Raw genomic sequence first — 27992 nt, 5'->3', positions numbered from 1 at the left:
TCCTGGTTAATGAATGGTGTACCTCACAAATGTACCTTTTCAAAGTGAAAACTAATACTGTAATACCTGCCTGGTCCACATCCCTGGTGTCATATAATGAAAATGAAAATCAAATCAGCAGTATTTTCCTGCAGTAAAGTTTAAAAAGTATACATTTTTGATTCATCACAAACTTTTGAGTTTTACTTAAAAATCAACAAGAGCTCTAAGATGGTTTTAGGGCAGTGGTTCCCAATCATTTTTGGATCATGACCCCATTTTTAAATCACAAATTTCTGGTGAAAAAAATAGTTTGAAGATTGTGTTAGATTATAATTGATTAAAACTCATTCCATGACCCCAAGGTTGAAAAACCCTTTTTTAGAGTGTCATAATACTGGCATTTTTTGTTTACTTTTGTCAATATAATTCAAGTCTGAACAAATTTCACCAAAATGTATTTAGTGTTTGTTTATTGAACTTCATGATCAGTTCAGACGTTTGTCAAAGAAAAAAAATGTGAGAACACAAAGGAATTCTTTCTGAAATTTTTATTCAAGGGATTAAAAAGCAGACGCAGCAGGGCTCTGATGCTGCACTTGACTCTACAAACCGCCCACGTCTAAGTGTCCGATCAGCCCGATGTTGTACAGCAGGTAATTAACACAGCAACAGTCGTAACAATACTACAATGCACATTCTTAATCGAATGACTTGTCTGCAGTGCCTTGGTTTCTACACTACTGTATCCGCTAATGGCAAAAACACATTGAATACTTCAAATAGTGCGTCATCTGGAAATAACAACAGCAGGGTAATAATAATAATAATAATAGTAAAAATGTTCATCTCAGAGAGTTAAACAGCTTATGTTGACTTATTTGCATTTAGTACAATGACTGGTAACATGGAAAGGACATAAATTAAAGCAATAAGTATACATTTGTCCACAATGTGTTGAGCAAAAATGGTAGCATTTGATCTTACTCAGATTTGGACGATATAAATTATTTCAAAATTAGGCCTACGGATTATTTCCTAGAGTTGTCGTAATCTAACAGTCATCTTCTCCTTTTTTTTTTTTTTTTTTAAACATCTTTTAAATTTGTTTTAAACAAAAAAAAAAAACATCACCTTTCTTCACAGAGAACACTATGGCATGTGTATTAAAAACGAGACTTATTGGCAAAGGCGATCAACAGCTAAAACTGCTCACAACTCCACTTTCTCCATTCTTTTTTCTTTTTGTAACAGCAGGAAAGCTTGAAATGTAGGACCTTAATGTTCAGTAGTGTCTACGTGTGCACTGGTCAGTGTGTAAACATTTAAAAAAATATACTGACATTGCGCTAACTACACGTCTAGGTGGAGGCTATAATGTGTGAGGATTAATGTGATTGGGGGTCCGAGCAAAGGAGAAATAAACTGAGGAGAGGGGGGTGGGCCACACGGACACTGTAGTTGATGTTCGGAATCATGTGGAGAAGAAGAAGAAGAAGAAGGGTGAGATCAGGGGGAGTTAAAGGTTCAGGGCTGGGTCACGGCGCTGGGCTCCTTCTCATAGATGTAGCTGCCCACACCGCCAGTGTTCACGCCTGGAAGAACCAGAGGGAAAAGCAAGAATAAGGGTGGGGGGGGTCAGAGGGTCCACAAAGCAGGGGGAGAAGGTAGAGCATGAGCAGGAGAGGAAGCACAACTGTTCCTCCACCTGAGGAAGCTGCTTTTGTATCAAACAGATCATGAATTAATAAGTGTGCACCTAAACACACCACATTCAAGTTCAAGTGTAGCAGAGAGTGAGTGGGTGAACAGCGCCCTCTAGCGGTTACCTTTGGGCCCAAAGAGGACAGCGTAGCACGGCTTGTGGCAGTACGGCTGGCCGTCGTGCTGCAAGAAGTAGAACAAACAAATAAACAAAGAGCGTGGGAATGTGACATTTGAGCTAAATCAGATATGAAAACTTGCAGAATTTGGACTGATAAGTGTTAAACCTAAAACTGTTCAATTTATTTAATCAGATAAATACATGTTCTAGGCCTCATAGATCAAAAATTTGATGATCATTTGCTTGAATGTTTTTATTTCAAAGGTTAAAATTGAACGTTTGTTTTGATCTCCACTGTAAACACTCATTGACATTGATGGAAAAGTTTTGTGCATTGCATTGTGGGATGTGGAGTCCCATAGACAGATGCATAAAAGTGTTTTTACTTCATTCTTACTGTGATTTCTTGTGTTTCTTCACTAGACAAGTATGAGGAGAGATTTGTCTCAAAAATATTCACAATTTTCACATGTGTTTTTCAAATCCACAAATATACAGTATTTACAATTTTCACATGTATTTTTTTTTTAGGTTTTAGACACGTGTTAATCGTGGATGTATTTGAGAATCTGAAAAACATGTAAAAATCTGAAAAACACGTGTGAAAATTGTAAATATATTTGTGAATATTTTTGAGACAAATCTCTCCCCATAGGACACGGAGGACAGATATTTGCTTTGTTGGATGTTTTTAAAGTATGTCCCCAAAATAAACATCCACCATTATTTTGCCACAACTTTCAGTGAAAACACTAGAAATGTATTGGGAAGTCGTTATGGTGGAATTTTTAGGGCTAAACACAAGAAATCACAAGTAAAAACAGTTCTATGCATAATCTACAGCAGGGTTTTTCAACCACTGTGCTGTGGCACACCGTGACAGATGGTCAGGTGTGCCACGGGAAATTATTCAATTTCGCCTAATTGTTTGATTTGAATTCAAGACACTTTGATTACAATTACTGCATATTGTTAATTTAGCGTTAACCCTGACCCTAACCCTGTTTGGACTGTGAGACTAAGGCATTAATAAGTACTTAATAATGACTAATTAAGAGCCAATATGTTACTAATGCTAATGTTCCCTAATATAACGTGTTACCAAAAAATGTATTGTTCTGAGCGGCTATATGCAAAAATCCAATGTTAATCCTTTTTGAAACAGCAGGTGTTTGTGGACATGAAAAATGACACGATTGGTTCAGTTAGTTCTACTTTTGCATGTCTACACATTTTCCATCTTTACATATAATCTCCGTTCATCCAAACCTGTAGCGTGTTCCCACCTTTTCCTTCATAAACTAATCCAAACGGTAAAATCCACAGAAACACCGCAGCCTAACATGGGCTGCACCCTATTGGCTGATGAGGGTGCCCTTCAGACAACTCGGCCAATCAGAGAGGCCAGGTAGGCGGGCTGCTGTACTTAAGTTAGGTTTCACGGGAGCGTCCGTGTTTCAACTGATAGGTTTCCTCCTCACTGCCCCACGTCTACATATCTGTCCATTTACAGCTTTTTATGGTGTATTTTTACGAGAACCAGACTGATACACCGCTTCATCTCTCTCTCGTCGTTGCCATGACGAGGCAGTGTGCATCATGACAAAATGAGTGATCAGAATGATTCAGAGTGAGCAAGAACGATTTTAATGTTAACAATTTCATTGTCCCACCAGGTCTAATGTGACGAAGCTCAGTTTTGTGGCGGCATGAAGCTCATAAATCCGGGAAAAACCCACAAATTAGCCGCGTCATTGTTTAAGCCGTAGGGTTCAAAGTGTGAGAAAAAAGCAGCGGCTTATAGTCCGGAAATGACGGTAAACTCCTCCCCCCTCACCTCTGCGTGGCTGCCAGCTGAGAGGGTCTTGCTGCATCTCTCACAGCGCAGACATGGTCTATGCCAGTCCTTCCCCAGTGAAGTCACCTTCTCAGCTACAACACACACACACACACACATTACAGGTTCACACCTCCACTTCAACACATGGTCACCCATTCTTCCTGGCGCTGCTCACCAAAGTAAACCTTCTTGTTACACCGAGGACAGAGGTTGGCCTCTCCAGAGAACGTGGTGAGGCCTCCAGCTGGTACAAATATGGAAAGAAAAAAAGAAAGACATGAATGGTGTAAAAGGTTTTCCACTAAAACTCAACCTCTCCCAGTTTTTACAGTTGGTGTAAAAATGAAGTCAGAATTATAAGGTAAAAAAACAAAACAAAAAAAAGCTTGTTTTCCAATTGCTACAGTTGCCAAATGTCACACCTGCTGCTACTGAAAATAAAAGGAAACACTCCACAGTATCCTTTTCCATGAGTCACTGTTTCAACTGAATGCGGTGTAGCAAACCTTTGGATGGTGCCTTGGGTGCAAACACTCGCTTCTCTTCAGTTTTTTGGGCCGAGTCGACACCAGTGGAGGAGTTGTTGTTGGCTGGGGCGTCGTACACGTAGGAACCCGCACCGCCGATGTTCACGCCTACAGACAGAGAAAAAACACAAAGCATCCATTAAAACAGCTGCATTCACAGAGGACAAGTCACATCTGGCTTTAACTTTTAATGTAAAAAAAAAAAACTTCTAAATATGATCCAAAAACAAAAAAAAGAATATCAAAATAAAGATGCTCACTAAAGGAAAAAAGTTCAAAATTAATTTTATTTTATTTTTTTAAATAATCAATTTAACTGATTGTTCTCCATCTTTTATTTTGAAAGTATATTGTATTTTTTTTAAAGTATGACATGGTAAGTATTATTTCAAAACATAACTGTATTTGTTTTGAAGGTATATTGTATTTGTCTGTCTTTTTAAAATGCATATATAATACGAGAAGTATTATTTCAAATAATAATTTGATTATTTTTTATATATGTTTAATGAAAATTAATATTTCCAATAAAAAAGTCAATTTAACTGATTACATGCTCTCTCTCTTTGATTTTGAAGGTATATTGTTTTGTTTTTTTAAATTAAAATGTTTTTAAAAGCATGACATGATAAATACAGTATGTACCATTTCAAATCATAAATGTATTGTTTTTCAAAAAATTTAATTAATGAAAATTTACATTTGTATTAAAAATAATCAATTTAACTCATCACATGCTCCTCATCTTTGATTTCGAAATTTTTTTTTTTTTTAATTAGAGAATTTTTTTAAAGTATTATTTCAAATCTAAATTATTTTAATAGCTCCCAGATTTCTGTATATATTTTTAAAAAGTGTCACAACTTCACTGACTCATTTAATTTCCAAGGTATTAATATTAATAGAATATAATATATGAAAATACAATATATTATATCCATACAGATCATTTAAAGGCCAAACTGTGAGGAAAAAAAAGGTAAAATAACATGCACTTCACCTTTTGGCCCAAAGAGGGCAGCATAGCATGGTTTGTGGCAGTAGGGCCTTCCATCGTGCTGTGGATGGAAACAGAAAAATGCTGAGACATCAAAAGGTATCAAAAAAAAAAATCCCAGAAGGAAAATGAATCACCACATCAATGACAAAGCAAAATATGATTTCATTTTTTAAAGATGGAGGAGAGAGGAAGCAACTATGTCCAAAAATGGAGACATCTGCGTTTTTCTTTTTTTAATCCCTCCTACGTTTAATAATGCTGTCATTGTCACAGGCTCCATCCACTGTATCCTAGAGACACGTCTGTGTTGATGAATTCAGAGCCACACTTAAAGGCGAGTGGCTTGTCCGCACATGCGTGACCGTCTATGTTTCCATTTGTAGAGAGAGGAGAAAAAAAAGCTGATCCAGGACATAGATGGCCTGCTGCTGATGCATGCTGGGAGTGTGGCTGTCATTGCTGACGCTCCGGTGAGGGATCAGAGACCTCTGGTTCACATCCTGACCAAACATGAGAAACCACAAGCAGATTCATCTTTGGGAAAGCTGCCAGGTCGCGGTTGGTAATGGAAAGGGGGAAAAAAGGTGTCAACAAAGCACATTCTACCCACAATCCTCTCTGCTTTAGCCACCTGAGGCTCCAAGACAGTAGCAGAAGAACAGCAGCGGCGTCGTCTCATCTTTGAATTATGCAGCAGGAGCGTCTCCTGTTAAAGCAGCCGTGCAATGCTAACACACGCTAACACACGGCCACTGGTGGTGCTCCTGATTTCTTAAGAAGGGAGACACAGGACTTTATTGTCAGGCCTTTATTATTATTAATACAAATCTGCTGTGAGCAGATCCAGATGTGCATCGTTAGGAAACAAAACAGCAGCACAAATGAATGATCTACTGCAGCCTTCCTCTCGTCCTGCCTTCTCCAACTACTGCGCTTTTAGAATTTTCTTCATCCACATACACCAGTAATGTACTATTACAATAATAACAAGCCTGACTCCTGCAAAAATATACCGACAGAGGTGTAAAGAGTACTGATGTATCCTCCTCAAGTACAAATACTGTTACTTGATTGACATTTTATTTAAAGCTGACTTTTTGATCTAAGGACTTATTTTAAATGATTCCTCAGGCCAATATACAGTGATTGACAGGATCAATGCCCCGAGCAAGGCTTCCCTCTTGAAATACCGACTATTTAAGTTTGGAGAGACGGACAGTCTTTGGCCAGGTCATGTGACCTGGAGAATGTATCACTTTGCAGCAGTCACGTGACCACAGGCTCAGATATACTCATTGGGCTAAAAAGGCTTTTGCTAGTATTTTTACACCTGTTCGACTGCTTCTGAGGAGGCTAAAAAGACGCCGCCGAGACCCGGCCCCCTCCGCCGACCCGCCTTCCACCCGGTGCCGGACACCGCCCCCTCGCACTCCGGGTTGCCCGTCCCCCGTCCGCCCTGACCCCTTCGCCGATGTGTATAATGCTATACACCAGTTAGCTTCAAGTCTGATAACATTGACATAAACATCAAGTTTTTTATTCCAAAGAACGGCGTCTCCACCAAGAATGTGTCCTCGTATTAAAAAAAGAAGAGATTTTCTTTTTAAAATAAAATAACACCAACTAATTCAAATTAATAATAAAAACAATTCTCCGGCCCTAAGTATAGCTACATTTATGGACTCTAAAACTGAGAAATAACCTCCATTCAATGGTGTTTTTGTGCGGTGCATTATGTTTGTTCTGATTGGTCGGCGACGATGTGATGCATTTGATTGTTGTCTGGTCATTTTAGTTTTTTGTAGTTTCACAATGTCCGTTGGTCCTTTTAAAGCAAAAATACTAATTTACTCAGTACTGTTTGGGTGTAGAAATGTAACAAATTTACTTCTTAAACATACTTAAGTACAAATAAAATTACTGATTTAGAAATATACTAAAAAAGTACAAGTAGCGATAACAGCAACTCAATTACAGTAACGAAGAGTACTAATAATCTGTTACTTTATCTTACAGACAACCTTCCAAGAAGAGTAGAAGCTAGTTTTAGCTGCTGTTAAAAGGTTTCCTGTTGAAAAAACTTTCAATACTCAATATTTTCATACTATCTAAAGTGAACACACTATATACTCTTTTTAATGTTAAACTTAGGATGAGTGGTACGTTAGTATGACATTTCAAACACAGTCTAAGTGTTATTATTCAGCTTTAATCTGATCATCTAAAGTGCATTCATGTGATGTGGTGCATATTGCTTTAGAGATGGTTCAGATGACTCCCTCCATTCTACACTGGATGAATGCAGATGATCAAAGAGTGTTAATTATGAAACGTCCAGGAAATGATTAATGCCTCACTGCAGTGCAGGGAAGTCTCAGTCCTAGAACTCTATTTCTAATTTTTTCAAGCTTTTTGTCATTTTTTAGATGACTTTTAGGAGAAGCAATGAGGAACGGCTGTGATCATTTATAGAATAATCAGACTACATGTGCTTGTCCAGGGAGCTGCTGTCCTCCTTCAGCCTGGAGACATCACACGACACTTGCCTTCCTCCCATCTCCAGGGTTAATGACCTGCTGCATACCAGAGCTGAGATGACATCCACGACACAGCTGGACCATCCCATAGTTGAAGAATACAGTATATGTTCTTAATATGAGATTTCTGTGTTTCCTGGCGTGATGCTTCAGTCTGGGACAGTAGTCCAATGAAGTCCATATAGAGTTCTGACCAGGAGTTTTTCACAGCGTAGGGGGATTGCGAGGTGAGCGAGCGAGCGTCACCACGAGTATTATAGGGGGGTCCGGGTGCATCCCTCGCCTGAACATTTTGAAATTTATAACCCTCTGATGGCCAAATTTTGGGAAGTAACGCTAAAGTTTGGTTTGTTTTTTTAAATCTTAGTTACTGCCTTACATTGAAGCCAAATGTTATTTGTTGAATTGGTGAAGGGTCCTGATGAATGTAGGTAGAGAGTTACTTATGCTAGGTATAAGTCCTCCACTAATAAATACTCTATACACACTGAATAGACAAGAAATAACATTTTATTGAAAAGACTGATTGTGATTTGAAGACGCACTTTTCAAATTTAATTAGGTATTATGTGGGACCCGCAGTAATATTGGGACTGATATGGACACGCCCCCCAACTCATTAATTTTGAGAAAATGAAGCACACTGTTTATATTGGATGGTGATTATGTTACAAAGTGGAGAATGAACACAGAGCGTTAATCAGGCCTAAGAAGAAGATCTGACCCAGTCTGAACCCAAGAGAACACGGTCCGAACCCGTCCGACCAGAATGAAGCTGTTGTCTCTTTAAGCTGGAACCCGTTTCAACCCAACAGTATTCACATCTGTGTGCGCACATGTAAAATGATCCGTTGCGAATGACGAGCAACTTCATGCGTCGCTACACGCTCAGTCTGATTGAAGCTACACTGTTTATATTGGACAGTGATTACGGTTACCAAGCAGAGGATGCACACAGGCAAAATTGGGGGCAGCTAAGTGGCTGCAGGAGCAGCATCCGAGCAAATCGACTGTATTAAATAGACGGAAAGACTGATGTATGTGTTCCTCGGTTATGCAAATTAAAAAAAAGAGTTAAACGACACGGCACACCTGGAAGTCCAAATGTGCAACAATTATTACGATGATACTGATTAAAGAAGGAAAACATAACGTGTCCGCACTTGAAAACCCTCGGCCTGACATTTGAAAAACCCTAAAAATATTAACTGCCACGAAAAATAATTTTCATTGATTTACTGTGACTAAGCTAAGCACTTCAGTGAATTTATAGTTGAAACTGGTTCATCCATTACATTTATAATACCGGTAGGAGAATAAAACATTATTAAATATGATTACTCACCTGTTCATGCCTAGAATTTTATTACGTAGTAGTTTCTGTGACAAACACAAAGATAAAAAATGTTGCCACTAAAGAAGCCCTGAGTGAATGTGACCTTACAGCCAGGTATCAATGGTCCACCTCTTTTCCTTCTTTCAAATCAGTCCACAAATTTTTATTTTCATTACCTGAAATCCCCCCATTAGTACCAATGTTTGGTGTGAGAATGGTTGGTGCGTATTGCATTAAAACACCTACAACACTCTACACACAGACAGACAGACAGACGACAAATTGATGACAATAAACTTCGGCCGAGGGTATAAAATAACAGAAAAGCCCCCTAAGATGGTTGAAACACATCATAGGGGGCGACATCACACTGTAACCCCCAATTTCCACTGGATGTGGCTCCGCTGCGTTAAGTCACCGGAGCTGATAGGTTTCCACTTTATTCTAAGTGTTAATTTCCACCAGGTCCGCTGCGGTGCGTGTCTGCTCCTTCCCAGATGCGGTAGTCCGGTGCCCTGCGCCAGATATACGCAGGGCTTCTATTTCTGGGGGACACCGGAGCACGACGCATCAATCAGCACAGAGCAAATGAAGCTAAACAGGAAATTAAGCACGTATTCCGCAATAAAATATCGGGTTACTTTTCAAAACAAAACACTTATACACTTATATTTCAAGTAACTACATCACCAAAACGTCATAATGTGTAAAGACAAATTCACATCCTCTATATTGTTTCCTCTCATACTGTAACTACACTGTAAACTGCAGCAACTTTGATTTAGTTCATGTTTTACTGGTGCAGTTTTATCTCTTCTCTGTTGGCTGTTGCTAAAAAATGTTGCTATGACAAAACCAGAGTCTAACTTTCTTGTTCTCCTTCATTAGGAACACTGACCTGTTTATTGTTGCGTTTATAACACATACCTTTAACTGCGTTCTTGCGCGATTATATAAATATCGTGAGAACTGCTCTGTCTCGTGACATCACAGTCGTTCCACCGGAGCGCACCGCGGCGCACTCCAAATGCAACCGGCGGCGGATAGTGGGGAAAAACCGGATCGGTGCCGTGGCGCAGCGGAGACGAATCCAGTGTAAACCCCGGGTTAGGGATCAAAATCACAGTGTAGGGGGGCCCTACGCTCAACAGCGCTGGGCGAGAAACCTGCCATGGAAAGGATGATGATGAGCTACGAGAGAATAGTGAGCCAAAACTCCCAAACAGATTGTGCTCTGACATTACTGTAATCATGCAGAGATTAAACAGCACAGCACAGCAGCTTCCTTTAAAGTCTGCAATGAAGTGAGTTACGTGCACAAAGCATGTGGGATCACCAGGAGAACTGGTAGTGATATTCTGTCTTGATGTTGGAATTGAATTGTTGGTCTGGCTTTGAGGTTAGGAAAGCACAAGAAGGGACAAATAAGCAAAGTCCGTCCCCAGGGTGAACGTGTAGCACATATTACACTAGATAGAATGATAGAAGTGATTACATAAGACACACAGGAAGGATCCTGCAGGGCTACAAGTTTGACATCTTAAAGCAGACACTAATACAAGGAAGGAAAACAGTATGTAGTCTGTGATTCACTGTAAAGAAATCAAAGCCACAAAAAGCTCAAAGCCAACAGAGTAAAGCTTGTGAAATGCAGTCGATGGGGTTAAACCGGACTGAGCAGCACTTGGATGGGTTTCAAATGACAACCAATGAGAAGCTGAGAGAGTTTGGAGACTTTTGAACCTGTTTGACAAATACTGCACCACTGTTACCTTACAAACATTTACCACAAGTACAGGCTTTACTCACAATTTACAGATTTTATTCTATTGTATTTATTTATGTTCTTTCTCTCTAGAGCTAACCCCCCCCCTGCCCCGCCCCCAGCTTATTAACCAAATATCTGTTTGTCGACAAAAGAAGGAAGTACTTTTTAGAAAAAATATATTCAACGTGTTTTCATCATTTTATCATTTCCATAGTAATCAGGAAAAACGTTTTTACAGGAAAGAACTAAAAAAAGACAAGGGGAAGTTTTTATAAGTTACTTAGAAAAACCAATAGAAAGTAATCGTCTGCCCAAAATTGTTCACTGATTAACATTTGTTTCTATCCCGATTCCTGAACATCCATCTTCTCATTAGTGTTGCCAGTTCGGTTTCAACTATTTAAAAAAAAAAAAAAAAAAAAAAAACTCCCATTTCTGCAAGTGATGAAATCAAAGAAGACTACAAAGGCAAAAGCAAACACAGATAATTATTAAAGAGAATTAAATTAAAAGCAATACTGGATCAATTGTTGTTAATTAATAAGAAATGTTACAAATATTCAAAATAGAAATGACTTAAATGTATCAAACACTTAAAACCCTAGAATATTTTAGTGCCTGTGCCTTAATCCCCCTCATATACCACTTAAATAATAAATAAAATGAGTATTTAGAGCCTATGATTCTTCATGAATGCGGAAAACAGATGGAATTTACTTCCTGAAACAGAAATTGTAATATTTTATCTATTAATATTACACATTTACGCATGATTTTTGACCATAATAGGATGGACGGAGAGACAGAAATGTCAAATCTCGCACAAAATCTGGCAACAAAATCTCACGATATGACAGATTTCACCTCCTGAAATAGAAATATCTACATGCTGCGGCCTAAATGCTCACCTACATGCCTCTGTTACAATATTTCAGTGTGTGCGTTCAGCGCACTTCTGCAACGTAGAAATATTGAAATTAATTACAATATTCAACTAAATTCACATATCAAGAATGTGTGGCGTGATTTTGGAAAGTGTAATACAGACAGTGAAAGCCGAAGAAATAGGCACAAAATGGTTAAACCGATACAAAAATGACATGGAAATTGAACTCTGAAAGGGAATTGGGCAAATTTTGAAACGCAAATCGCGTATACTACAATGTATAACCTACTGTATAGTCTGTGATGAAGAGGACAAATTGTTTCACTATTATGTTTAACAGTTCAAGCATAAAACACCCATCAGGCCTTGTTCTGCAAATAAGATTAAAACCCAACATTCTACAAACTAACTACAGTTTGCTTTTAAACTAAAACACATACACAAAAATAACAGACAGAGAGGATATCACTGTCTGCATGAGCTACAGTTTCTTTTATGGAAATTTCAAAAATAGACACATTTTGCTTGATCTTAAACAATTAATTCTATGACTTATGCCTAAACTAAGCCTGAATTAAGTAGTCCAAGATTGCAGAAACTTTATTAAGGATATGATTATTTAGATAGTTTTGTTTTACTTCTTAGTCAGTTTAAATCAACCGTTAGCTTATAACCCTATGTTTGTAGCACTTTCAACTAGGGCTGAACGATTTTGGAAAATAATCTAATTACGATTTTTTTCCTCAATATTTTTTCACGGGCCTCTTGTCTTGTATTTTTCAGTTAAAACACAAGCAATAAATAAATCTGTTTCATAATAAACAATTTCAGATTTATTTAAACTTTAAATAAATATAAAATATAAATTTTAAAGCACAGATTACAACAATAAAGCAAAACAAATCTGTGGCTTTACCTCTTCAACATATCTAACTAACTTCACGTTTCATGAAACAAGCAAACATGTGGACTGCACTTCTTAAACACTCTCTGAACTTAACAGAACAAGAAAAACAAAAAAAAAAAAAGAAAAAAAAAAATTGCAGCCTTTGCGATTAGAAAATTGCATTTTATGATATCGCGATAATATAGCAGATGCAATTAATCGTTCAGCCTTACTTGCAACAAAATAAAACAGATGAAAACATGACTTAAACTTCACTTTTATCTGAGAATATTGATTAAATATTGACATGGGAGAATAGGTTCTGAAAGAGAAGGAAAAGCAGCAGCCCCGTGAGAGAGTTCCCCTGCATTGTTCTTTGTGTTTGATGCACTGACCTCAGCGTGGCCACCTGCGTTCAGCAGCTTGTTGCAGCGGTCGCATTTGAGACACAGCTTGTGCCAGTCTTTGCCCAGCGATGACACTTTCTCAGCTGCACAAAAGACAGAGACAAACAGAGATGAATGCATAAAGCAGAGCTCATAGACGCTTACACATGTCTTTATTTTCTCCTTCGTCTGTGTCAGGTCTTGGATGTTGAGTAACGTGGCCTCACAAAAAACAACAATTGTCCCCCTGTGCTGTTTGTCTAGTACGCACTGATGGAAACTCTGTCATCATGCCAACTAAGTGGCTGATTTCAGTACACAGTGGAGGATGGGGGTGTAATGGGAAAGCCTGTGTGCTACCACAGGATGCTGTGATGATGTCATCGCTGGATCGACAGACAGTGGCCTGAGTCCCAGTCCAGCTGAAGCAGTGGGGGGTGCCCACATCTAACCCAGATCCTTTGTTTGTCCCCTTTAACAGCCACGCCCATCCCCCAGATATTACAGTATACCCATCCCATCCATCCTTAACCCCATATTTGTCTTTTTATTCCCCTTCCCCATCCACACTAGCTTCCTGTCCAGACGACCAAGTCCCTTTTCTAACACTTTCCTATAATAAATATCCACTGCTTCCACACAATGTCCCCCAAGGAGTTTGGAGTGCAGCAGAGGAAACACCTTCCCTTATCAAGAAAGGGCACAAATAGCAGGATACTTTAGTCGTTTCCGAAATAATCCCCTTTTACAAACACACTCAGGCATTTGCACACACAACACGTGCAGACATTAAGACTATTACCACCCCCGGTTCTTCCTGTCTTGAACTTTTCCCACATTTGCGATGACATGTACACAGACGACTGAAGCAGAAAAAGGCAATCGTTCAAAGGGGAAGTAGGAAAAGTCGAGAATCTGTACCAAGAGAGAAGCTAAAAATAGTCAGAACTGTCAGAAAAAAAATAGCCTGGTGCATATCTGTGCAGATATTTTCGGTGATTTCCTTTCCTCTTAAAGGGCCCATGTTACGCTAAATCAACTTTTGTGTGCTTTAAACGTGATAAAAGTGCTATCTGGGCTTCATACACATGTTTAAAGTGTTTTTTTCATTGATTCCCTCAATCACCTCGCTCCAATTTAGTGACGCGTTCCCACTTTGATGACGAATTTGACGCGGCACTGAGCTGGAGAAGCCACGCCTCCAGGAAGCTCTCTGCTGTGATTGACATGTAAACAGACACGCCCACGAAGGTGAGCATTTCAGCGTCCTTCGGACAGTTCTATGTATGTATTTTCTACAGTCTATGTATGTACCGGTGAACGCCCCGCCCCCACGCTCTGTCTCGTGTTTAAAAAGCAGCATGAGCTCGGCTACGGAGTGGCCTCTGGCCCTACGTCACCGTGCGGGGAGGAGGAAGTCAGTGTCCCGTTTATAGACACGCCCACTCATGAATATGTATAAGTAGGACACAAATCAGCCTGTTTGTGTAGAGTTGCTCAGAAAGTGACTTTTTAGAGGCTAAAACTCTGGAAAACAGGCGAGTTTGGGAAAATAAACCTCAAATACGATGTTTTTGGGGTTCTTAGAACAAATGGAAATGGGCGAAAAATAGTATGACGTGACCTTTAACAATTAATCACTAAATACATTATTTCGGAAAAAGAACGGTCTCAGAAAAATGTACCATAATCTGATTTGTATTGTTGAAGGTAAAAAAACATCCGCTATATCAGAACTACAAGCATTCCCAGGAATATGGAATGTTGTCACAAATACTTGATAAAGCAGCCAATAACTCTCAAACCTGTTTATCGTTTGGTGACAGAAACAAATGACTAAAGTTCATTATAACATTGGCAGCTCTGTTGGAAACATAAGCAGAAAAAGTGCTCCTGGAAGAGCCACGTTTCCCAGTATGAAGCATCAGAAAGTCCCATTGGTTTGGCTGGGACTGCCACTAATAAATGCTATCAAAGCTGTTTTCTTTGTGTCTATAGATTATATGTACATTGCTGGGTACAATAGCATATTATTACCTCCACCAAGTTTCACTGGGGTTTTTTAATTTAAAACAAAAACCAAAGATAGACCTTACACCATGAAAGATTCCCTTAAACTTTGGAGGGGATCTGGATCAATATACAGATTCTGGATACGTTTCTAAAATCAAAAAATATTTATCTCTCATCATTGGCAAAAAGAGAATAAAATGATCTCAGTTTGTAATCCGGATTGCGCATTTCATCGCGATTTTTTCAAAAAATGGGGTTTGCCCAAACATTCTGACCTACTGTATCGTTATTAATATGTATAAAAATGTCTTTAAAGCCTTTATAGTGTGAATAATCATGGTTCCATGATCAGGATTACTGATCCAGATAACTGCCAATATCTGGCAAAGAGGATATTTGGAGCTTAGCAAATGTTTGCGCTCTCTGTGGGCTTTCATTAAAGTCTGCGTCCAGAAGATGATTAAATACTAATTGGAGAAAAAAAATGCCAAAAATGACCCACAATTATCTTGGGAAAATTCCACATTAGTTTGAAGGGTTTAAGTTTAGCTGTCATTTACAAATGGACAACAGCGAGGCCCTGGAGAGCAGCTGAGGACGGGGACCTAAAGTGAAGTGTCGGCCAGTCTCATTAACTTAAAAGCAGAGAAATGATGAAGAGGACAAAGTCGACTATCGGAAATGTTAAATCACTCTCACAGAGAGGGCTGTTCTGAGCAGGATTCTGAGAGAAATCACTAGGAATCAATAATCCGCTCCTAAAACAGAGGAAAACCACAAACCATCAAGAGCCCAGTAGAGATAACAGACATACAATGATTACGTAGATACAGAACATAAGACCAGCTCAGGTCTTAAAGGTCAAACATGCTTTCACAGCTTGGACGTTTAGAATACAAGGAAATAGAAAAGAAATGTAAATGAGTATCCAAGTGTATTTTTTCTTCTGAACCCAAAGCAGCGAACAAAATAATTATATACTTTTATTCACACCTTTTTCCTCCTATTGGTAAATCATTTAAAACAAGAAGACATTGTCATCAACATCCCCTGCCAGATTGGTTGTCATTATAACTCACAACCTTTTCCTAAATGTCCTAAATCTAAGAACTTAGATTAAATAAGAACTTAAATATTATCACATCAGAATATAAAATGACTAACTATCTTAAACAGTTTTTAAGAAAAGCTGTCCCCTTTGAAGATACCTCAGAGTCCAAAAAACGGAACAAGGACAAGTAAACTCCAAAAAAAATAATTGTGCCCTTCTCATTTTCGAACTCCATCAAGGTGTTGATACACTGAAGCCACACACTGAATTTGGTTATCGTATATTAAACGGTTTTTGAGAAAAGCTGTCCCCTTTAACACGGACGGACGGACGCACGCACGCACGGAACTCAAACCTATATCCCCCTTCACACTTTGTGGCGGGGGATAAAAAAGTGAGCTCACATTCACAATGTCTACTCTGATTCTAAATCGGCACACATACCTCCAGACACCTTTGCCATCAAGTTAAAAATAGATGTACAACGGGCACTGTATACGTGTCTCTGAATGACTGATTCATAAATCCACACCGAGGGACATTTTCAAGAAGTCCAGATATAAATAGAGAACACATCAGCACCTCAAAATTACTGTGTTATTTTTCTTCTGTTAAAACAAGACTTCACAGCCTTGTTTTAAAAAGTGGCTTAAAAGATGTTATGGTTATAGTCGTCTCGGAGTGGGGGAGGTAAAGGGGGTCGACATCTGGCCCAGATGTTTGTACCACTAGTTGTCAATCAGGCTTTATCCTTATGAACCCCGACCAGACATAAATAAAATCTGTATGATTTGCGTTTAGATTTCTAGCAGATACCTTCAGAAAAGGAAAATAACACATAATCCACACGTCGACAAAGTGATAGACTAAGATCCTGAAATAGTCCAGGTGCATGAATGACGTAAATAGCCTTCCGAATGTCCTCTGCCTTATCTTAACAAGTATGAATGTTAGAATGTAGACACTAACATCCTAAACATGGAGGAGGATGTGCCAAATCCTTTTAACTAATCTGCTGCTGTCATGACAACTTGAGGTTTGCCTCATCCAAAGAGGATTCCCACTGATATTTAGAGCTAGACAGCAGGTCACGATTGTGATAAGTGGTGCTATATTTTGAAAGATAGTTCCTTTTAAAAGAAATATTTTCCACTCGTAGCGATGTCCTTGTATGTCCTGAAATCAAAATGTGGCTGACTGATTTCAAAGCTGTAGTGGAATGGTCTTGAATGAACACTTTGCATTTTTCAGGGGTTTTGACTCGTGGATCGTGCTAACGCAGTTTTTTTTAGCACTGAAGTAGAAGATGTTGCCAAAGTCATATATTATTAAAAAAATGAGATGACTGCAGCATAATTCTTAAAGTTAATAGAAGATCCATGTATTAATCTTATTAATCCCACAATAGGAAAATTAAACACGATTTGAATCAGGATAGAAGTTTTTAAAACAGAGATTTTCATTATTGTTGCAGTAATCAAGTCAAAATTACAGTAATTGTAATCTGAATATGGTATATGTATTAAAACTATGCAACAATACAGTATGTACAATGTACACAATTATCAATTTACATCAAAGCCGAGTAAATGATTAACTAAAAGATATTTGATTATAAATTTCTTGGTTTTACAGGCTATGTATGAACTGTTGGTTATTTTTAACTAGGGATGTAACGATTCACTCAACTCCCGATACGATTCGATTCACGATACTGGGTTCGCGATATGATTCTCTCACGCTTTATTCTACAAAATGGGAATGTAGTCAAATGATGACTGAAAAATATTTCTTTATTTTTTTTTGGCAAAAAAAATAGAAAATACTGTGTTATTTTCCTTTTATTTTTCATTGTGAAAAGAATCCCTTGATAAACTATTTAAAACAATGCAATTTAACTAAAAATAAATCTTGAATGAAATAAATAAAGGAATAATACAAATGAAGAAGAAATCTATTAATTTAAATTCTGGTTCTATAGTAAACAATGCAAAACTGCATAATAGTTATTTTTCTTTTTAAAAGTGCAACTGAAAATGTATTTTGTGCCTTAACACTTGGACTTAAAAAAAAAAAGTCATTGCACTGATTTACGTCAGATATTTGTTTGGACCAGCAGAGGGCGCTGGTAACCCAGTGGTCGGTTGGCATGCAGAAATTCTTGCAGTGAAGAAGAGATGCTATGCTAGCAGACAGAGCTAATAGAAAAATGTGACTTTTACAGATATTCACGTAATATTACAGATATTCTTCGGTGCTAAAGGGGTAAGGAATCATTTATGAACATGTTTAAGAGTAGATGGCGGCCAGAAACAAAGTAGTAGCAGATTCCGCCTGCTGTGTACACTGCTGGACAAGAGAAGGGATAAATAAGAAAAAAAGTACTGCGATTCAATTTTCAAAGTATCGATGTCAATCGTGATACCATGAATCGATTTTTAACTGCCTTACGATTAATCGTTACATCCCTATTTTTAACTGAATATTTTTCAAGATAATCACATCTTTATTCTCATGTTCTTTTTGTTTGGAGTTTGCATGTTCTCCTTGATCATTCATTACCTCATCCAAGGAGGTACTCATTTTACCCACATATATTTACTTGTCTGTGGGATTACATTGGAAGAACTTAAAAGATATTGACAAAATGTTACCTTACGCTATGGAAGATTCCATTACATTTTGCAGGGGATCTGGATCAATGTACTGATTGTGGTCTCCATTTCTCATCTGGGGCAAAATTTCAGTAATTGATATCTCAGTTTACAATTGACCAATTTTTACATCTCAGTTATGATGGGTCGGTTCCTCAATTTTCCCACTGAGTGTCATCTGGATCAGACATTTCATAGCAATTTTTTTAAAATTTATTTAAATCAGGGATGCCCATACATTCTACTTTAAAGTGTGAATAATCAGGATCACTGATCCAGATAACTGCTAAAATCCGGCTAATAGGGTTTCCTTTTCAGTCACTTTAAACCATGTGAAAGATTTGCCTTCTTACAAGAACGCTGATGATACTCATTCATTTTCATGTTGCACTGGTTTATAAACGGCAATATACATCTCCTTGCATCATAGCTCATTTAATATTTCACTTCTTTAGACACACATACAATAAGGATGAAGACCACATAATACTGCAGCTGTTGCAGTGATAAAGAGTGTGTTGGACCAAAACCATGCGATACCTGCGCTACTTTAAGCCGCTTAACTTCATTTGTAAATTCCTGCTTTAAGCCCTTTTGTCTTTGATCGTTCTCTCTGATTGAGTTGTCAATATGGTTGAATTCACTGAGCCAGCTGCTGATATCTTCCTTAAAAAACAATAAAAAAAAATCTGAATAACCAGACAGTAGGTCTCACTTTAGTACTTCGTATTGCAGAAATAACAGCACCAACACAACATCAGATGGGCTAGTCCACCCAGCTCACGCCCAAGTAGATTAGATTGGACATCAGGAATTAATGAAAGTGTCAAATAAACGTTAGTGATACCTCAGCTTTTGCTTTGCCAGTGGTTCACTTGTGTTCTCTAATTGTTAGGATCGTGAAACACAATCAGCCAACTACTGTAATAGGGGAAAAATAAAGAATAAAAATAAAGAATAAAGATAAAAAATGAATTATTCCTACAGTCATTGGTATGAATTTGTCACTTAAAATGTGTATTAGATTACTGTAACAGGTTAAATCTTTCTTTAAGATTCATTACTCAAATTTCAAAGAGACTATTGGTGCCTTTGTTCCAGATTTGGCTTTAACCCTAACCCCTTATACCATGGCTTGACATTGGGAAGTGGCCCATCATTTGGAGACCATAACTCTAAGCTTTGGAAAAGAACCAGCTGAAGAAACACCCAAACAAACAGTCTACACACACTGTAACTGGACAGAGCCCTGAGCAACAGAGCTCTAACCTGAGGTAAACATTAAGGCCTCGTTTCTCCAAATAACTTAATTACGGCCACTTGCTTGTCAACACTGATGGAGCAGCTGAGCAGGCGAAGGAAGGAGATGCTAACGAAATTTGTCTCACTCAAAGTTGCAACAGATAAACAAGCATGTTTAGACAGCTGAAGTCCCAGCATGCAACACAGGCAGTAATGTCCCCCGGTGGGTCATACCGAGAAATCTCATACGGGTTATACGCTTAATGCTCATATAATAACAATCAGTGTAGAAGAAAGAAAGTTGCTATTGCATTTAAAAAAGGACAACAACAACATAGACAAGACAGACGGTGACTAGATACAAGTGCTATGCTGTCTGTCTAAGAGAAAAAAAACAATCCAATGTGAAGAGAAAGACCATATGTTTGCTGAAGGGACCCAATAACACCCCTTGTCTAATGACGGATGAGAAATCTCTAAAGATCTCACTGCCACAAAAAAAGTCAAAGATAGCTTTTGTAAAAAGACAAAGAATTGTTGTTACATTGCATTGTCTCATCACTTCCATGACGTAACCAGTGTTGTTGTGAAAGTCAGTGGATCATGCTTGGCTGGGTGCTGTTCTGCAGCACCCCATTCATAATGTGGACCCATCTGTTTAGCCTTCCTTCTGTAAGCCCATCCAAAACGGACGCACGCACGCACACACACACACTGCCATCTCTTTATCCTTCTCCACCAATGACACAGCTGAGTCCAGGCCTATGATCACCAAACACCTGACGGTTGGACCGTAGGCCACATTAGCAAAGCTGGACTTAAACATGGAGGCTACAAAGAAAAATCGGATGATGTGATGGGAGAGGAATGAGGAAAAAATATACTGTGGCATTTCCTCCTTTACATCCACAAACAGTTCTCTGTAACACCAACACCCTCAAAGCTGTGGTGACCTTTAGCTTGTTGTAAAGACAATGGACATTCTTTAGGACACACGGGGGTATCCGACCTCACCGAGGGTAGTGACCTTCAATGAGCTGACTGCTTTGTTTCACACAGCACGCTTTAAAACTTCTGTCCATGGTGCAAAAAATGATGTCGAACAAAATCGTGTCAAAAGGATTATACTGTATCTGCATAAAACAGTTAATCTTTATAAAACTCAAATGCATCTGTTAATTGAATGCTCCAACAAATCAGAAAGTACCAGGATCTGCAGATATTCAAAACCTAGAAAACGGATCGGGGTCAAAACTCGTCATGGGGAAAGCCCTTTCTCTCTCTGGTGGAACTGTGCAAAGCTAAAGTTAGTTGACCTTGTTTATTGCTTTTTTTCCACAGAGTCCACCCTGCTAGTTTACTAATCATTAGAATTGATTTTTCTCGTTGCGTCGATATGTGCATGCTGCTCCACGTGTCACACGCAGGGACAGTCCAGGTTGAAAGATGTTGGTTGGAAAACCTTTTTAGAAAAACGTAGATATGAATTAGGATTCATTCTCCCAGTAGATGATGCAACCCAGCCGTAAAACGCAGCTCCAAAGGTCATTTTTGGACTCATTTGAGACTAGGTTTCCTCTCCGGGCCTTTCCCTCCCTTTACCCTCTATGAATAGAAAGAGGCCGACCTCGTGAATTCTGACCATTGACGTAAACAGTGCAGTTAACTCGCATCCTGTCTGTGATGGTCAAAGGAGCCGCAGGCAACACGTCCTCAACAACGGTCTGTAACTGTGAGCCTTCCACTTACTCCGCACATCATTCCTAACGTCTACAGACAACTTTCTGCCCCAGCTTAGAAAAGATCCAACAGTAGTGATGAACTTCTAAAGTAGTCTGTGAAAGAGCAAGTTGTGTATCACTACAAGCATGACTTCAGATCCAGCCTATGATAATCAGATAACGGTTTGTCTCGGAGGAGAAGACGTCATGTGATCTTGGCATCAAAAGAAGCAGGACTTGAGACTTACCTGAGTGAAATCATCTGAATCCTGTAAAGTCGGAGTAATACAATTGACTCTGTCTGCATGACAGGAGGTTGGACTCTTTGAAAGAGCAATAAACAAGAGCAGCCTCCATGAGAAACAAGTCAGCTTCTAATCACAGGTTTTGATGGTTTTACATCACATTTGTTTAAAGATGTTTATTAAAAGTTTTTTTAACCTCCAAAAAGGTTTAGCATATGGTATTTGAGACCAAAAGTTTTAAACAGCGAGTTAAATAGCACGCACAAAGAACTTTGACTTATGCTTTAACTAGGGGTGTTCCATCTAAGGAACCTCACGATTCGATTACGATTCAGGGTGCTACGATTTGATTAATCAATGATTATTACCATAATAACAATTATCATAACTTATTATCCATCTTTTTCCAACTTTTCCTCACTTCGTGGCTACTTCATACTTTTAAATAAGGTACTGTATTTGTGTCGGTATTCATTAATTTAAGTAACCAAACAAATGTATCTCCCATATCTTTTATTTATGTCAAGTCACCAAAACCAACAGTATTCATATTTCAAAAGAAATAAATATAACAATGTAAAAACAACTAAAATATCAGCTTATTCAACTAGTCAATCTGAATCAACACAAAAGCTATATTATTCATTAAAAATAAATAAAGATTTCCAAACAAAACTTAAATGAGCAGCATAAATCCCACAAGAAACTAAACATTTTTGTTGAACACAATCAAAAAACAAAACCTACAACATCAGCTCTCATCACATTTTTTTTAGTATTTAAATTTCAAGTTATTGTGTAAGAAAAGGAGCTGGTCAACATGCTTGCTCCACTGTACAGTTACACAGCGGTTCGTGTTTCAAAATGAGTTGGGTGGGTGGCCGATATCGCCGCAGACCCCTTGTACCAACTGTTATGGGCCAGTTTCCGGAGAGGGCGGAGCAAAGTAACCTAGTCCATGGCCCAAGGAAGGGGCAAATTGGGAGCGGCGTGGCGCCAACCGGCCTTTCCAGACTGTAGTCAAAGAGTTAGTTGCCACCATCACTGACTTCACCTGGTTCGTTCCTTCAGGTGTCCAGGCGGCATGCGCGACGGCTTTAACTTTCATTCCGCAAGCAGTGGCCGTGTTCCTGTCATTTAGTTTTTACGAAAAACAATTGATTTGGGTATTTATGAATCGGTATCAAATCGTCACGTGTCGAAATTGCAATTAATCTAAGAATAAATCTATTGGCAGACTCCGAGATTTAACTGAAGTGCTCTGATTAAAGGCCATCATCTCCACATCAACAATAGATAACTTCAAAACCCTAGAATGAATAAGATAGTTGAAGCACACAGAGGCCACTTGTTCTACCCTCTTATGTAACCTGCCGTCCTTCTGGAAGGTTTCACCTGTGAATTTGGGAGGGGAGGTGGTTAGCTTTCATCACCTGGCCTAATGTCACCTCCATTACAGGGAGATCATGTTTGTTCCTTGAAAAGTCAGAGAAAAGGGACCCTCAGTGACTGGCACACAGGAGCCGGTCGGTTATGCAATGGCAGTGGGCAGGAGGCAACAACTCAAGAAACAATGTTACATAACTGACAAGGCACATTCACACAGCCCTTTGGGCAGCCGAGTGGAAAACAGGGTACTCTAGTACTCACAGAGCAAAAAGGAGAGTGGGGGGGGGAAAAAAGAGCTTTGTGTGGTTGTTTGGGGTAAAAAAAAAGGTGTGTGGGAAACGGTGCACTGGTGCGTAATGCTAAGCAGAGGGAACGGAGGTATTGGGTCTCTTTATAGAAGTGCAGACAGAAAGAGACTTGTATGAATGGAGATGTCATTTCTCATTATAATGCATGAGGCGCTTTGGGAGTCTCCGTTTAAATAAGGCAAAGCCATCTAACCCCATTACCCCAGTCCTTGCAGTCAGGGAATAAAACTCAGAAGAGGAAGAATTCAGGCCTGAGGCATCAACCGGCAACTCAGGATGAGAGAAGAGTGAATATAAAAGAGTTGCAGCAGAACACCATTAGTTCCCATTAGCTCCTTGTTTATTCAGCTAGCTGCACAAAGATGCACTGCTCCTATTTGTTCTGCTCTAGAGTCTCTTGGCTGAATTTGGGTCTAGGGTTGAGAGACATAGTGAGCCATGCTGTTCTATGTTCTGCATGGCCTGTTTCACATGCTAACAATGTAATTCCACAGGGATCCTCTGTATATCACTGGGCCTGACAGCAGCGAGGCTACTTTACAGATGCTGTGAATTTAAATTGAGTCAACACAGCTTACTCTTACTGCTTTTTTATGGGAGTTTCTAGAAATAGACATACATTTTCCATTTCAAATTTTCGCAAATTCATTTTCAGGGTTTACCAATTTCCACGTCACGTTACACTTTTCTGTTCCTTCTTTTCCTATTAATATTCCGTTACTGGATATTAAACTTACCAAAATCGTACCAAACATGCTAAATAAGGTTAATAGAGTCAACTACTATTATTAAGTTTTGCATTTTATATGCTTCAGACTACGCACAAAAGCCGGGAGGGTTACCCTGAAATCGCGTGAGATTACGGCACAATGCGAAACCCTGAAAAATAGCATCTAAATGTGTGATATTGTCCCAAAACATGCATGTGAGGCATTTTCCTGTGATGTTGGTGCCAAATTTTAAATAAAGTGAGAGAAAAAACTAGATCAGATTGCTTTTTCCATTTCAGAATGTGAATTATGGTTAAACCGGAGGCCCTAGACCAGTGGTTCTCAAATATTTTTGGCTCACATACCGCCTTTCTCTTATTTCTGAATCCAAGTACCCCCCTTTGTCTGACTACAACATTTTGCTCAGAACACTATGAAACAACAACTATGAAGCATAATGATGGAATGAATGAGTGATAACACATTTTAAAGATAAATGTAATGTAAATAAGGAGAATGAAACAGTATTTAGGCTTCCTTCTTTTTTTCACTATATTTTTCTCTTATTTTGTGTGTTGTTGGTATTGTTTAAATCATTCTCTCTGTGTGTGATTTTTTCAGTGTCGTTTGGTTGTTTCTCTGTTATTTTTGTGCATTTTGCTGTGATCTTGTGTGTTTTTCTCTAATTTAGTGTGTCATTGTTGTCATTTTGTACATTGTACGCTGGTAATAGTGATTTTCTCTCTTAGTGTGTGTTTTTGGTCTCATTTTGTGAATTGTGTTGTTGTTTGTCTGTTCTTTTTATTATTCAGAACATTTTCTCTTACTTTGTGTGTGTTAGTTGTTGTTTTGTTAGATGCTATTAATATTTTATTATGATAATTTTAAACTAAAAAAATTATAAAAACCCTCCCAAGGGAGTTCCACTGCTTGAAAACAGCTGCACACACCAGTGGGTAAAAAAAAAGAAAAACTCAAATCCCCAAAACCAAAAGAATTCCCATCCTCCTCCGTGGCTCACCACTACCATTTAAATCCTTTTGGCACCACCCAAGATGACACCCAACTACTTCAAGGCTTGGCCTGTGAAGAGCCATTTCAATGCAAGGCAGCCAGCTGGGAGGAGCAGGTGGGCCACTAATGGGTGGCTCTAAATACAAACTGAACCACCACGTTAAGATGAAAAAGCAAGTAAAAGGGGAGCAGGAAACCATTTTTCCTGATCAATAAAGCACGTCCTTTGTAGATCTGAAGCGAAGTAGCTTTTTTTCCCTCCACACCTCACGCCTCCGCACGTGTCTGTTTTCTGACTTCATCTGAGCTCAAACTACTTCACTCGCATCCAAAAGCCTGGGTGTGTAGGCAGAGGTGCTGACATCATGTTGATGTTTCCGTCCCCTGACGACCTCTCCCTGTGTCCCGTCCAGAGATTTACAGCCTCCCTCGCCATGAGTGAAACTTTAATATCACCATTTCCATCCATCAACTCCCACTTTCTCCACCCGCCACCACACATTTTGACGTGCACGGCTAATTCTCACACACTCATCCCAGGCACAGTGGGCACTCTCCTCCCAGCCCGACACACCCAAGCCAAAAATAACTACAGCAGGCTGGATGTGGGCATGTTACATAAAAAAAAAAAAAAAAAAAACACATCAACAAGGAGATGTGACTCACACGCTGTTGCAAATTCAGGCTGCGATGCAAATTAGCAACTCTGACATGCATGAAGGGAGATAAATGTAGAAATGAAATCAGTTTTCTACAGATATGATTTCAGGGCTGATGTGATGAGCAGCAGCTGGAGGTTTGCTGCCACTCCTGTTACATAACAGCACGTCCATCCACTCATGTAATGGTTTTTGACCCCATGGATGTGCCATTTAACAGTGTGCAGTAGGGGTGGGCGGTATACGGGTTCATATCGAATACCGATATATATTTTGTTAAGAAATTAATTTTTAATATACGGCCTGTGTTTTTGATTACACAACTTTCAGAATGCTACGCTGCGCCACGTTTCAGACCGGATCCTTTTCAATGTAGCACTTCTAAATAGGAAAGTAAACAGTAGCTCTGGTGTTAGTTACGGTGTAAATCATACGTGTAAATGGATAAGAAAGACACAATTAAAAGCTCTGAAGCTGCATGTGAGCATGTGCCTGTGTGCGCATGCCTCTGCTACAGGAGAACAACACTCACGGACACAGAGGCACGGTTAGCTTAGCATGTCGGCAGTAATACACAAAAATAGAGAGCAAAGGATCGCAATTTGTAATCCCTATTATGCGGAAATAAGTCCTGGTGGAGCAGCAAATAAAACACTACCTTATTCACCATAAGAAACCACCACACCACCGAGTATGTAGCATTTAAAGCTAGAAATCAAGCTAATGCTAAAGCTAAGCTTGCGAGGCAAAGCTACTTTTGCAAACTTGTATTACTACTAGTGTAAAATATTCTACAATATTCCCTCATCATGACAGTAAAATAGACCATCCTAAGTCAATCTGCTGCAGTAATTCTGTCATATACCGTGAAACCGTTAGAAATTTGAAAAATACCGCGATATACATTTTTGGTCATACCGCCCAGTTCTAGTGTGCAGCTAATAGAGAAAGACAGTGTTGATTATGTGGAGGACGATGACATCATCAGCATCAGCATCATCTATGCTAAAAAATAAAGTGTTGGTGCTGCTTTTGATGTGTCACTGGGTAAACATCTGTTATAAGGTGCAATATTTCTTACTGAGGTAAAGCACTTTGCCAAAGTAGGTGTTTGAACATATAAATGTGCAAAGGGTACACGTGTATAGTTTTTCATCACAGTGATGCTGTGCTCAGGCGATCTCAGCATATGGACATACAGTATCTGCACTCTTGGCGAAGGATCCTCACCACCAACTGCCAAGCTTGGATGTTAACCAAACACAACATATTAAAAAAAAAAAAAAAAAAGCACGGATCATAATTAATCATTTATCCAGTCGTGAGTGTAAATACTGAAAGTTTGCACATCCTGTCTAGAAGCAGGTCATGCCCTTAGACAAAAAACAAGTGTAATATTGAACTGACAAACCTGCTTCAGAAATCCTTTGTTTACATTTGCCTCTGCAGCTTCATGGATTCCAAAAGTTTGTCTCTGTCAATCATTGAACTTATCACTGACTCTTAGCTTTAAAAAAAAAAAAAAAGAAGAAGAAGAAGAAGAAAAAGTCTTAATCCAATGAATGCAATGTATTGTGGGAGAGATTTCTTGGAGAAATGGACACAGGCTTTACATCCTTCCCACAAATGGACACACATTCTTATCAGCTTCCTTCCGCAATTGTAAATAACCGTTAGAGTATTTTTAAAACCTGCACGATAATGGTCCAAAAATGTAAACAAAGACAAAGTCATATCATTTGTAATTCCAAAGCTTCATTCAAAAGCAGGTGTTTTGGTGATTTAAAAAAAAAAATGTGGCCAAATACTGCACAGAAAACTATCTTAAAGCAGATAAACGTAAAGTACTCACCAAAATACACCGTCTTGTCGCATTTGGGGCATTTGGACGCCATGATGTGATGCTGAGGCTCAGGTGAAAGTGATCTGTACAGTCGGAGCTTTCGCTCGTGCGTCCTGCAGCTATGCTTTGCACGCAGCGAATGTCCCGCTCTCCGCGCGCACAGCCTCGAGCAT

The 27992-nt window shown here is 38.9% G+C and overlaps 1 protein-coding gene across 1 annotated transcript; it reads right to left on the bottom strand.

Moving 5' to 3' along the window:
* Positions 1-515: 515 nt before the first annotated feature.
* crip2 (cysteine-rich protein 2) lies at positions 516-27992 on the bottom strand. The gene is made up of 8 exons (XM_028437447.1): positions 27829-27992; positions 12980-13074; positions 5172-5229; positions 4151-4279; positions 3820-3888; positions 3642-3736; positions 1809-1866; positions 516-1574 (listed from the first exon to the last, which is right to left on the bottom strand). The coding sequence occupies exons 1-8, from the start codon at positions 27869-27871 to the stop codon at positions 1507-1509; spliced, it is 615 nt and encodes a 204-aa protein (XP_028293248.1). The 5' UTR covers positions 27872-27992; the 3' UTR covers positions 516-1506.

Source organism: Gouania willdenowi, chromosome 22 (assembly GCF_900634775.1).
Source record: "Gouania willdenowi chromosome 22, fGouWil2.1, whole genome shotgun sequence".
NCBI classification, from domain to species: Eukaryota; Metazoa; Chordata; class Actinopteri; order Blenniiformes; family Gobiesocidae; genus Gouania; species Gouania willdenowi.
Note: the sequence above shows the minus strand (reverse complement) of the source record. Positions and strands in the feature narration are given on the sequence as shown.